This window comes from Pocillopora damicornis, chromosome 3 (assembly GCF_964200805.1).
Source record: "Pocillopora damicornis chromosome 3, jaPocDami1.2, whole genome shotgun sequence".
Classification (NCBI taxonomy): Eukaryota; Metazoa; Cnidaria; class Anthozoa; order Scleractinia; family Pocilloporidae; genus Pocillopora; species Pocillopora damicornis.
The window spans coordinates 10390503-10403814 of NC_142672.1; the positions used below are offsets into that span (position 1 = coordinate 10390503).

Here is a 13312-nt window from a genome sequence, read left to right on the forward strand (position 1 = left end):
TAAAGTAATGCAAATAAATTTATTTAATGTTTCTGAATTTTTTTCTGAATATAAATGGAAGTACAAGAGTACTACCCAAACGCGGATTATAACAAAAGCTAACCATATATCAAGGAATTGAACCAAACGCTACAGAAGTTTTCGTAAAAATTGAATTAACTATACTCTTTTAGGAGCCTAGACTAAACTAACTGAGCACTTATACTCCATGTAAAGTTGTCCACATTTTAACCTCCCATCCTTCAACCCGTTTCACCCCTCCCCCCCTCCCCGTCGCGTAAACCTCTACCTGCACAGTATAATTTTTTACGCGTCTACGAAACCCTTTCACTCTTAACATAGTTTCGTTAGACATCACAAGCTTACAAAATTTATGTCTATCAATCTTTGAGTTCACTGTAACTGTACAAATTCTACTGTTCGTATTGTATTCGACTTCAGTGAAATGAAACTTAAAGCATTTAAGTTCTATGTACTTAACATGACAAGATTTTGATTTTGCTTACTTTCTAAGTGATGGATAAATCGCTCTCAATTTTGGTTTTTCATTTTGAATGATTCTCTTCTGCTTTACATGCAACTATCAATTTTTCCATCATTTTAGTGTCGATGAACTTTGCCCATGACGCATAACAGAAATGCGAGCGATGCTAAAAAATAAGTTTACAAACTATAGGCATACGCCTGAAAAAGATCACTTTTGTATTTTTCCTTATATACATTTCTCTCCCAAATACTAGTACATACCCTAGTGAGAGGCACCTCCTCAAGTATTTTACACGTGCATTGCATGCGGTGTAGAGTAGTTGACTTGACTTCCTACTTAAGAAGCGGTTCATCCTCGCATGAACGACGTAATTCGAACGTGTTGGAGGCGTGGCCACTGGCATGTCTCCTGATTTATTTATACATAGTCATGTCCAAGTTCTGGTACATACACAGATATCCATCTCCTAGCAGACGACGTACTTTTTCTGGCATCTCGCCTCTCTCCTTTGCTGCAATGATTTCTTCGGGGGTTTTGGAGAGCCATTCCAGCGCTTCAGGACAACGCGTCACAGCAGGGATATTGTAACCATTTCTTTCTCCTGAAAAGCAAGGCAGCGAAAAAACAGAGTAAATGAGTAAGAACTTTATAAGCACTACTAGTATCCATAAAGCTATTAGCACGTAATTCTTTGATCTACAACACCCAACTCAAGTCACTCAAGAGCTTTTTCTTGAAAAAAAATCTTCAAATCTTATCACATGTAAACCCTAAGCTATTTTAATTTTGAAAAGAACTCAACCGACCTGATCATCTTTAAGCCCTCATGAGATGATGCTATGCTTCCAAAAACGCAAAATATCCAAATCGAATATCCTAAATATAATATTTACCGAGATTGAAAACCTTTCAGTAAAATAGAAACGAGGGTAGTTAAAGAAAGACCGGCGGGAACTTGAAGGATTCAGATTACATATGAATGATCGAAATAACAGGGTTTTGATTTTGAATTTTGTACCCTAGCGCCTTACACATCGATTACAATGTAACTATTAATAATTAACTTCTGCTATCAATTAATCTTAAGTAACCTATACCTGTGAGGAAAAGTGACTTTGACCTCAAGTTTTACACTATGTCTTACTTATTTTGTGTTTTAAATTTTACTTTTTAGGAAAGTCCAGGGTTTCAATGATGAATTCTTTTTTTTCCTGAGAAGCCCATTTTATACACTTTAAAATGACATATTGTAGGTGTTATTCCTGTAAATGTTTGTTGAGATATGAATTAAAACTGAATGTGGACAAATTTTTGCTAATTTTTTTGGAATGACATGGGTGCACATAAAAATTCATAAAAAATTCATTATTTATTCTTTTTCTTTCAGATTTTCAGGAAATGTTGCTGAGATGTTAATAATTAACTTCTGCTATCAATTAATCTTAAGTAACCTATACCTATGAGGAAAAGTGACTTTGACCTCAAGTTTTACACTATGTCTTACTTATTTTGTGTTTTAAATTTTACTTTTTAGGAAAGTCCAGGGTTTCAATGATGAATTTTTTTTTCCCTGAGAAGCCCATTCTATACACTTTAAAATGACATATTGTAGGTGTTATTCCTGTAAATATTTGTTGAGATATGAATTAAAAACTGAATGTGGACAAATTTGTGCGTTTTTTAACCAGCAGAAGTAGGGTTAAACAACCGTGAAAACGAAAATAATAATTAAAAAAGGAAAGTAATTAGGAGATGAGAACAAATAAAAGCAGAATTTCAGCCGAATGATACCGGTAAGCACAATAAGCATAACTTCTCATAATTTCTGTCAGGTCGTGACTTGTCTTGAATTTCTGGTGATTTTTATGAACTTTCCCTGCCTTCATAAACAAACAAAACGCACACAAAAAGTGAAGGGGTGACCAACATAGCCAGTCACGAGTTCTGACTCACCTTTCCTGTCCGCCATACTGTCAAAGAAGCACCAGGGGGCCTTTTTATCCTTCCCACACTTAACAAATGCCACGTAATGACTTGTCTCAATACAGACAACAGCAAAGAGATCCATTTTCTGCTTATCGATTGTTATCTGTCTTTCCACTGTATTCTTTTCGTCACTGAAGAGACTGTGCGCTCGAGGTAGAAGTATCGGCTTTGGTAGATGATCCTGACGTTTTCGATGACCGTGCATTTTCTCATTGCATCCTTTACAGTAGCTCGCTATTCCGGGTCCGTCTTTCAGGAGACCTATTTCATAGCACTTCTTGCACTCGTATTGAGCAACGTCGTGGCCGCACATGGTACATTCGCGGGGAACTGGGAACATAACGAACTTCGTTAACAACAAGCTCTTCTCATGACGAAGTCACATAGTGAAGTCAAGTAACGTTGTAAATCACAGAACTGAAGTCATTGTAACGCGCAATAGGAGACACGAATGAGACTAACGTGATTTAGTTGAAAGGATTTCTTATTTGGAAACTGAATTTCTGGGAAGTTCTAAAATTAGATACTATTAAGGATATCTATGCCGGAGGGAAAAAAATTTGAAATCCAGTCGATTTTATTCTTATGATTCATAGTGATTTGTCTATTCTGGCCCCGAAAACAGATTTTTAACTTTCCACGTTCGCCTGCATTAGTGAGAAAATTTAAACTGAGATAACAATCAGCATAACAAATTATTGATGCTCGAGCGTTTTCCCAGCCAAATTCCCTATTTTAAAAAAGGCGTTAAAATCGTTACATACTTTAACACAAAGTGTTCTTTCCCCCTTTTTTTTTTTTGCAGCGACCCTTGTACATGATTTTAGGTCGTCAAATAGTGACACAGAGAAACTAGAGTTAAGAACCCTGTAGCACGCACCATTTTCGACGATGTGAGTGACGTCAAGTTCCAGATTGGGTAGAATCATGTCGTACATTTTGTATCTGTTACCAAACCGAGGCATCTGAAGAATCAAACACGATGGTACCTGTGAAAACAAACAACTGAGTCATACCAATGTCCAAGAAGGTTGATTCATGTGAGGATTACAACTGACGAAACTTGGAAATGAAATGCGAAACGCAAATCAAAGTGCTCTGTGAGCAAACTCGTGAATTGACATATGATTTTTTAGACTATGTTTATTGTTATCTGGTTTAGGGAATTGTGTGGTTGATTGTCATATCTAGAGTACGAGCAGTAGTTCAGTGTTCGCTAATGTAGCAAAGAAACAAAGTAACGTTGGAATAAGAAGGCATTACAATTGAAATGATCATGCTATTACATTTGACAAGGTGGATGATGTCATGTGTTTTAAACGTCTATCATTTTTGTTTCTGGTTCAAAAGAAAAGGTTGGAAGTAAATGTGGGTGAAAAGTGAAATTTACTGTCTTTCGTTGTAAATATTAGAAAATCAAGGCAATATTGTCGTAATGAAAACATTAACGATTCCCTTTTTATCAAATGAGCCAAACGGGAACGAGTTTCGAGTGATATAACTAAGCCAAGCCTCCCACCGTCATTTTGGATCTCCGCCTGGGTAGATTTAAGTCACGTGCTAGGCAACGTATAATCAATAACAAGATAGAATTTCATTTCAGGCCTATTTATCAATTTTGTGGTGTGTAACTTTCGCATTTTAGTACGTTGTATGTATACTGAATCTTCAAATTGTCTTGAAACTGAAAAGAAAATTGTTCTTTAAAAATTCACTGAAAATCGGTAGCTAAAATTGTTTGTTTAGGTGTTATCTGATTTTCGTGTTAACTTGTTATTTCGTCAGTCGCCGGCATCTTCTGTTGCTTCACACAGGAAAAACACACGCGACGAAACGTAATGATCAATTTTGTCCTCAATCTCACGCCATAACAGAAGAAGCTTTTGAACATCTGTAAACTCCGAGCGCTTCGCAGTAAGTGATATTTTCAATGAATCTTCGGATTGTTTTTAAGTTCAAGGACTGTAAATTACAATTTTATGAAAAACGAAGGTTGTTCTGTTATTTCAGTGTGAATCCTTGCATGCCTGCCAGTCGCTGGCGCCGCTTGTTGAAACTAAAACGAAAAAAAAAAACTCTTTTAAGATTATCATTGGCTTCTTTTTCACCCACCACTATTCTTAGCAACAAAGGTCGCCATTTCGTCTGTTTATTGCTCGCCAAAAACTATCAAATGCACTCAAAAGCCTAAAATCTAAAAAAAGTTTACAGGAATCGACCAATCGAGCGAGCGAGCGAGCGAATGGCATTCCCTACATCATATCTATAACTCGCTCTTGCGCATGCGCGCAATTCACGAGTTAAAAAGTGACGTAGTTACGCTTTTAATTAACCCCATCCCTCCCAGATCTAAATATCAATTCTCTGCACTGTCTGCCATACATTTCTAGTAAACATGGCGCTGAGAATTTGGTGTTCAATCACACAATATCGCTTTGTTGACATTTTCTTAGCACATAATCTTTGTGCTTGAGGCACCTTTGTGCTTGAAAATGCTCTGATCACGTCTAAGAGTGAAGCTGTTCACAATATCACCTAAGGCTTACAAAGGTTACTAGCGAAAATGCAGCGTGTTAATTAGAAATTGCCGTGTCGTTAAGAAAATACTTGCATCAACACACGCCCCACTTACCTCGGATAGTATGAGATCCGCTGAGATGAAAGACTGCTCCAACATAGTTTGAACCTGAGCAATTTTCACCGACTCATCCTTGTCAGTTATGATCTGGTACAAGAACGCTCCTTCACCTTTCTTCGCTAGCACATCTCGGGGCCTGTGAAATCCATACAGCAAGGTTTTATTTGCGCTTGAGCAAAACCCCAATCATACACAGTATGAAGTGCAGAAAACGGATTTAAAAATAACTTACTTCAAGTGAAGAAAAGGGTCCGCTTTTAATACTTGTTGCAGGAGAGAGTTTAAAAATTCTTCTGGGTCTGAAAAATTACGACAACAATATCAAAAATAGTTTGGGTCAAGTTTGCGCTCAGCTGTTGAGTGGAACTTTGATCAAGGATAATCTAACTACAAAGACAGTGTATCTTCGTTGACTTTTTATTCTAAATTTGACTGGCTCACACCTTTCTTTGAAGGTGCAATCGGCTCACAAAAGATGACCTGTACGGAGACATTTCAGTAGCAACTGCCAACGCATACTAAGGACCACTGAATAGAACGGGTCATTTAAGAGATGAAAATGCATAGGGAGGGCAAGAGGAAACTAGCACATTACTCTGAACTAAAAGCATGCCAGGCTGTGAAAAATCATCCCTTTTTCCGGCATTAGAGAAAGGAGACACACTTGAAGCTTAATTGTCTCCATGAGCTATGCCCTAGAATCAGTGGCAAACCTCGAAGTAATTTTGAAACTGTTGAAGTAAGAAAAAGAGAGTAGACATTCAAGAGTGCACAAAATCATGCTGATTTGTGAATGTAATACACTGTTCTACTTAGTAATTTTTTTATGTGCAATTTTAAGGTTTTCATATCACCTTTTTCTTCATTTATTAGGCCTGCTGTGGAACTGAGCTGGTCAAGAAGTTGTCTCAGCGCAAGAAGGCGGTCTGCACGAACAAAACCGGTCCTGCAATAACACAATATTTAACACTAAGATATTTATCCTCAAGAATCTGACATGACACTCCAATGAAATCTGTACGTAAAAGTGCAAGATCAATGTGAAAGATACCACCACTGCATGGCACGTAAAATGAACCCTACATTATGGTAAGGTCTATAACGAACTGCTAAAATTGCATGTGCAACAAATTTAAATTGAAAACCAGTGTCAGCCAGACATTCAAAACAGTTCGCGGGAGGTTGCTCATTTATGGGTGGGTGGCTGCTCTATTTCCTAAAAGGATCCAGTGTAACAGTGTGTGACATGTACTTTATTCCTCTCTTCCCAATAAACTTCCCCATGTATTAACTGTTGATTAAATTATGATGCCATTACGTACACTCTGAGAGGATTGACAATCCAGTTTCTCAGCACACTCTGCACTTTATCATATTCCTCCAAATCATCATTTTTTTTGTGACGATGCAGCAAAGTGTCAAACACACTTGTGAACGCAAACATACTAAAAAGTGTGGCATCAAGGTAGCACGAGTTATGGTGACCTTGAAGGCCACGCATCTGCCCACAGTGATAATCCTCAAGAGTTTCGGGAGGCGTGGTTATGCCATGGAATTCTGGAGAAGGCATGCTTCCAAAGTCTGAAAACAGTCAATTGTTCATTCAATTAAAATTAAGGTAAAAAATAATTAATACAAAGTAACTCAATAAAATCATCTTTTTAAAATTATTATCAATAAATAAAGAGATACAGACACAAAGCCACATTGGCCAGTTCACAAACAGTTGTTGTTCAGGTTATCACAAAAAAATTGTCATTTTCATCAAACACATTTCTCAGCATGATGAAAATGGCAGCCCCTGTAGAGGCATTCTTAGCTCATTTGAAGACTATCTTAGAAATGTTATGTCACTTTGTGGAAACTCGAAAGGCACTCCATTACACAATTTCACCTACACTTATATTTATAAAGACTGGCATAAAGGTTACATGGTTTCAGGGGATACATCTCCTTTAAGAAATAACCTTAAAGGAGATGTGCGAAAAAAAATAGAAAGAGACAAGAGAGAAGAGACAATTGGGTACAAAAAAATTATCAAAACAAGTTGCACAAGGGCAAATATTCATGATATCATTTGTGCAAGATATGTACCTGTTAAAAAGTACCCAGGCACTGAACTGGTGATAAAAAAAAACTTAAATATCTAATAAAAGCAGCTGTGGAACATTAAGTTTTTTCAAGAGAATCAACTAAATGATAAAAACCGATTTTGTGCCCTTCCAGAACAATATTCAACATCTGCAATATCTGCACATTCAGAAATAAATAATCAAATAAAATACAGGTCCACATCTTTAAATAAAAGTATTGTGTAATGCATGATTGGAAGGTTCACAGTAGTGGGTTGTGGCTCCAATATACGTTGAACGTGAAACATTTGCCATAATTATCTGTACAGTTTTCAAATTTGGCTTGTTTACCTTGTTCAGCATTTAAACCGACATCAGTGGTTGGTGAGTTAGCAAAACGGGAATCTGGTCGGCAATTCTCCAGTAAAACAAAGAAACCTCTTCCTGCTGGGCAGGTGAAATATCTTTCTTTATTAAAAGTCCCATCTGAACATGCAGACTCCTCCTCTTCCTTCAAGGAAAGAAAGTACAGAATAAATGTTGGTGATATAATAATAAATAAAGTGCTACAAAACAAAATCTATGGTTTACCACAATGTTTTTACTCTGGCTGAGCCTGATAAATCTCACTCACCAATTCCAGACCTGCTACCACCTTTTCCTTCACTTGTGGCATATTTCCCATCCAGCGAATGACACCATATCTTGGAACACCATCTGCCATAGGAACCTCTACCATAGATCCAACCTCCATTCCATAATGGTTTTCAACTGACACAATGCCACTGTCACCTGCAGCAAAAATTTAACTATTACAATAATTACTGGTCACTAGCAAAATAATGCTTAACCAGTTGCAAACTGTCTACAACACTGTCTTTATTGAAGTTGTGATAGTGGAAGACATGGCAGTCTAGTGGTAAGTGTGCTGGACTCTGGTGTGTACAGGTCTGGGTTGGAGATCTAGAGCCTATTTCTCGAGGGTCTCAGTAACTACATGTAAACAGGCCCATCAAGCTCTTCTGTTTTCATTAAAGATGGGAGTTTCACATGTTTTGAGAATTATATAAAAAAAACTATCAGCTAAAGAAACCAAGTGGACTGGTTAGGGTGTCAAAACCTGGTTCCCCATTTTTGAACTTTTGATTTTAAGATATGGCATAAGGCATGTTGTAAATGGGTACCAGTATATTATCAGAGAAGCCTGATAATGTTCTGGGGGGGGGGGGGTGAGGGGTAACCTTGCCTTGGGCTAGCATCCCATCCCAGGGGGAGGGGAGAAGTGATGCCGCTAGTCACTTCACGCTAAGGAAACTGGAATAAGCTCCTGCTAAGTGGGCTACTTGGCTTGAGCACAGTATTTACCTTTAATCTTACAGTTGTAATAAACTTTCACATAAAAAAGGCACTCCTACTTTCTCCTACACCTTCTCTCCCTTCATAAGCTTTCAAAAAATTTTCACTTATAATAACGTGGAAAAAAGTACAGGTTTGGTCAAGCCTTAAGGCAGAGCCCCAGATGTGTTTATGTACATCTCATTTTTGTTGTTCAGCCCTGTAAGAGTAGGTCCCCATTTGGATTAGTACCTAAAAAACTCTCCATGTTGTGCACTTTTTCTACTCTTCAAATCTATTTCAGAAGCAGCTAACATACATACCAATACCTAATAAAAATAAAAAGTATTGTGCCAGGTCCCCCCTATATCCTTTGACTTAAGAGTATCAAAGGGAAATTAAATTAAGCTGAGTAGGGGAGAAACATATAAGCCCAAATGCACTGAAAACTAAATCACCTTCTGTGTCTTTGCATCTTGCAATAAATAAGCAGCCTGATGGCTGCAATTCACAATTTAAAACTGCTTAACTAAATGAAGTCTGTGGTAAGTAGATTAATTCTGAAGATGACTTCGAGACATCTCTTGATGCTTCCTCATATGGGGGATCAGTCACCAGCATTACTACAGTACATGCACTTCCATTAAATATTCTAGAGCAGAAGTGCATAATACAGTGGAACCTGTATTAACAGTCACCCACAGGGAATAGCAGGGTGACCACTTAATACAGGTTGACCACTTGATACAGGTTCCACAGAAAAAGGGTACTGTACAAAACTCCATTTCATTCTACAACTGACCACTAATTCTACAAAAACTTGCTCAAAATACTACTAATTGTTTTAGCAGAGATAAACATGGGTTAAATTTTTCTTGAAAAATTATTCTTGGTTTTATTCAAGTGGTCCCATTTTGAGCAACCATTCAATACAGGTAGGAAGCGATACAAACAGGCCATTGGGACTCAAGTAAAGGGTGACCATAATTGCTTAAAAAAGATGAAAATTACAATGTTCAAGAATTTTGAGACTTTGAAAACCAGCCCTTAATACAGGTTTGACTATGGTAACAAATCAGCATTGAATATACATTTAATTAATTCCAAAAATTAACAAAAATATATTGAGTACCAACCAGTTCCATTGTTAACTGCCAAATCATTTCTGGGCAATGCAGATGCATGTGAGTGTGAATATGGCTTTTCTGAAGGGTCTTTGGAAGACATTTCCTTTTCCATTTCCACTTCCATAGCTTCTTCAATTTCACTTGACTTTCTATCCGAGACATATTTGGCTGTTACCACAGATCCATTATTTCTATGTGCTCCTTGCTGTAACTGCTTCACTTCATCTTTAGAGGTTGGTGATCGGTGAGAAGTTAAATGTGTGGCAGGTTGTACATGTTCCTTAGATTCTTCTGTCCAAAGAAATCATTAAAAGAAATTATGATCATCTGAAATGGATACTTCTTTTTCAACGGAAAAGTTTCTTCTACCCAAAGGACAGTATTTATCCCTTATTTTCACACTAAGAGGATAAAACATTAATCTTAAACTATGATATACCCATAATTTACTGAGGAATAACACTTAGGGTGATTCCTCAGTAATGTACTGCTCATCCTATACTGTGCATAAAAATCCGCCTGCATTCCGAGAACACAATACTGTTTTCCAATCAATGGACCAGGTAAAAGGTATGATATCAGGTGACCTATATTTTTTACTGTATAATTTTGGTTTAGAAATTACTACCGTTAAAAAGAAGAAACTGAAAAAAATTCATCAATGGGAAAAAAAGATACACAGGCACCAGGCCCATTACTCAAGGATGCAAATTATGATTCCGAAAGCAATGACTTGAGGAATGTTTTGAGCCAATGTCATTTAAAATTGAGCGATTTTTCCATAAACGATATGCAAAATTGTTCCTTATTACCCTTGAGACTTCCAATTGTGTGTTTTTTTTGTAAGTGTTATTTTCTAAACCCTTGCTTTCAGGTACTGCAAGATGTACTGTGTATCAATGAAATAATGCATGTGACTAGTTCCAGTATCTGGAATTAATGGGGTAAGTTATGCCCATCATATCTCTTAAACAAGCACAGTGACCCAACTTTTTCATTATACTGTATTATTTAAAACAGACATTGGTAGAGAACATCTAAGGAAAGTTAAAAAAAAAAAAACGGTTCTATAACTTTTTCTCCATGAGGAATCACCTTAATATTAATTTGCTACCAACATAAGGACACTTATGCTTATGAAGACAGTGGTTCTAATTGTAACTTAAGCTAACTTAGGAATGGATGTCCATGAGGAAACAGAGTAACTGAACAGCTTCTTCATTGGAGAGTGAACAAATTATTTTCAGTGATGGTAAAACCTAAATTTCCTTCTCTTTGTAGTCAATGTGTTTGAGAATTAATTCAAAAGTTAGCGTGGCTTGAAAATTTTGAAACTGGAATGAGATGGGATGCAGTATGTATATTTCAAGTTTTTCCAATATTTCAAAACAGCTCATATAACAATGCTTTACTAGGGGGGTCAATTTGTTAAACGAGTATAATTCAACAATTCAGTTGCATATGCTGACACATAATGGAGAGTATGAATCTGTGGATGCAGTGTTGTTTGGTAGTTCATCACTAGTATTTGAGTTCCATTTAATTTATGTAAATCTATGCCAGAAATGGACTATAAATAAGACAACAACTATAGATCTTAGAGGCATTTAGGTAACATGAAGGTCCAGTAAATATAATCTCTTGTTTCAAAATCAACGTGATGTTCTTTGTAGATTTTGTGTTAATTAATATCATATAGTCAAGATTGTTATGTGTAATGATTGGTATGTAAGAACAAAGCAAACAGAAATATATATTTCTCAATAATATAAATGTACAGGTTTTCAAATGGAATTTTTGAGCAAATAGCTAAAAATTATCATGTGCTTCACACTTACCCTGTCTTTCACATTTTCTAATCCAGGTTTCACTGCCATCCTTATCAATGTTTACATAGTCATCATATTCCTGAGTAGTGTTTTGATGGTTAAAATTGGTATAATTACGGTCACCATTTGACAAACCAGGCTGCTCTGTAATTATCTTATTCCCCTCATTAACAGACCTGTCTTGGGGAGTGTTTTTAAAATGATCATCTTTAAAGTGAAAATTTTCGGCACTGTCTGTCCTTTCTTCATCGTGCATGATGACATCATTATCTTGATTGTCAGGCAGGTTTTTACCCTCAAACTCCCTTAGCATTTGACGTTGTTTCTCTATAAACTCCTGTGGATCAGTTTTGCTGGATTCTCCAGCAGCCATCATGAGTTCTGTTTCAGCAGATGTCATCGAATTTGTTCTTCTTAGTTTTCTGGCTGACTCTGTACTAGTACCTAAGATAAAGATACAAAATAAATCCACTGTTTTCCTCACCACAATGCTTCAATCTCTGTTCTGTACACTACAATGATAAAAGTATCTCTAGATGCCTTTCCAATTTCACAAACTAATTAATAACATGCAACTTTGCTAATACCCCATCCAAATAAATGCTGGGATTGGCCAATCCTGTACCAGGTCCCTCCAGAGGCAAGTTTCACATGGCCTTGATCTTTGTTGCTGTTGTGACAAATGCAGAATCAAAAAGAACTTGAAAATTCTTTTAAAGTTGTATGTTTGCAAACTTTTTTCTTTCCACAATGGGCTAATGAGATCATTGATCTGTGCGGGAATGTGAAAATGACCATAGGCATCCATAAAGGTACAAAATTTTAACTAAATCCTTTCATTTCCAATTCGTGGGTTTGTGCAGAAGTCCATGATAAGTTGTTACACCTTTTGTTTCATCCTTATCAAGGTAGACTTTTTGAAGCTCAAATGAAAATTATAAATTCCAAGAAATAATCAGTTCCAAAAAAAATGGAAATTTAAGACTTAAAGTGATGGAATTAGCTCTGGAGTAACAAAAAATGTGATTTTCAAATGGTAAAATGACTTAAGCTGAAAAATTAAAACAGAACTAGCTGACTTCAAGTAAGGCTTTGCAACATTCGGGCTTCTTTTTAGACTGGTAAAAATTGTTTTAAGCACTGATATGTTGTAAAAATATTACTCAATTGATGATTTTGTCTTATAACTATTCAACTTACAAAATTTTCATCACTACCCTATGCAATTTTATGACCCTGAAGCAGGTTTCTCCTTAGTTTTCAGCACAACAGGTAAGGGACCTTTTCAAACCAGTAAAGCACATTTGCAGCTTCAGGCAGCTGGTCATTCTCAACTTTGTTATTTCCTAAAGCATACGGTACATCGTGCCTATCAAAAATTCTCCATTGAAAAATTCATAATGTGAACAATACACCTTTAGGTTCAGAGGTTGAACAAAACAGAGTAAAATTTTGTTTAAAAGCATTATATTTTACTATGCCCTTTCCAAACTGCTTACAACATAAACTGGTCTCCCTTTGATTTCAGGTGATATCTTTGGCGTCACTTACATGGCTTATCAGCGGTGTCAGCTATGAATTGCATTGCTATGAAACTGAATCACATCGAATAGCTGAATTCATGTTCTAATCGTCTCAAATTCAGAACTTTTACCCTGTCGAGAGTTTTTATTTTCAAGGCTTCTTTCAAACCGTTGTCTGAAACACATTTCAAGTAGAATTTCACAATGAAGACTAGCTTTGTCCCCACGTGTTCGTTATATAGCCAGCAATTGTAGAGCTGTCAAGACAGTTATTTCTGGCAATTGGCTGCTTTTCCATTGCTAGTACCTAACCTT

At 36.6% G+C, this 13312-nt stretch overlaps 1 protein-coding gene across 1 annotated transcript in view; it reads right to left on the reverse strand.

Annotated features, from left to right (window-relative positions):
• The window catches only part of LOC113670495 (ubiquitin carboxyl-terminal hydrolase CYLD), a 19080-nt gene continuing 5768 nt past the window's right edge, over window positions 1-13312 (reverse strand). Inside the window, exons 4-14 of the mRNA XM_089201661.1 lie at window positions 11484-11918; window positions 9655-9936; window positions 7818-7975; window positions 7535-7694; window positions 6434-6692; window positions 5966-6057; window positions 5344-5410; window positions 5106-5247; window positions 3354-3462; window positions 2441-2803; window positions 1-1088 (exon numbers count right to left, since the gene is read on the reverse strand). Of these exons, the coding sequence (XP_089057787.1) occupies window positions 901-1088; window positions 2441-2803; window positions 3354-3462; window positions 5106-5247; window positions 5344-5410; window positions 5966-6057; window positions 6434-6692; window positions 7535-7694; window positions 7818-7975; window positions 9655-9936; window positions 11484-11918 (2255 nt within the window). The 3' untranslated portion in view covers window positions 1-900. The remainder of the gene's footprint in view (window positions 1089-2440; window positions 2804-3353; window positions 3463-5105; window positions 5248-5343; window positions 5411-5965; window positions 6058-6433; window positions 6693-7534; window positions 7695-7817; window positions 7976-9654; window positions 9937-11483; window positions 11919-13312) is intronic.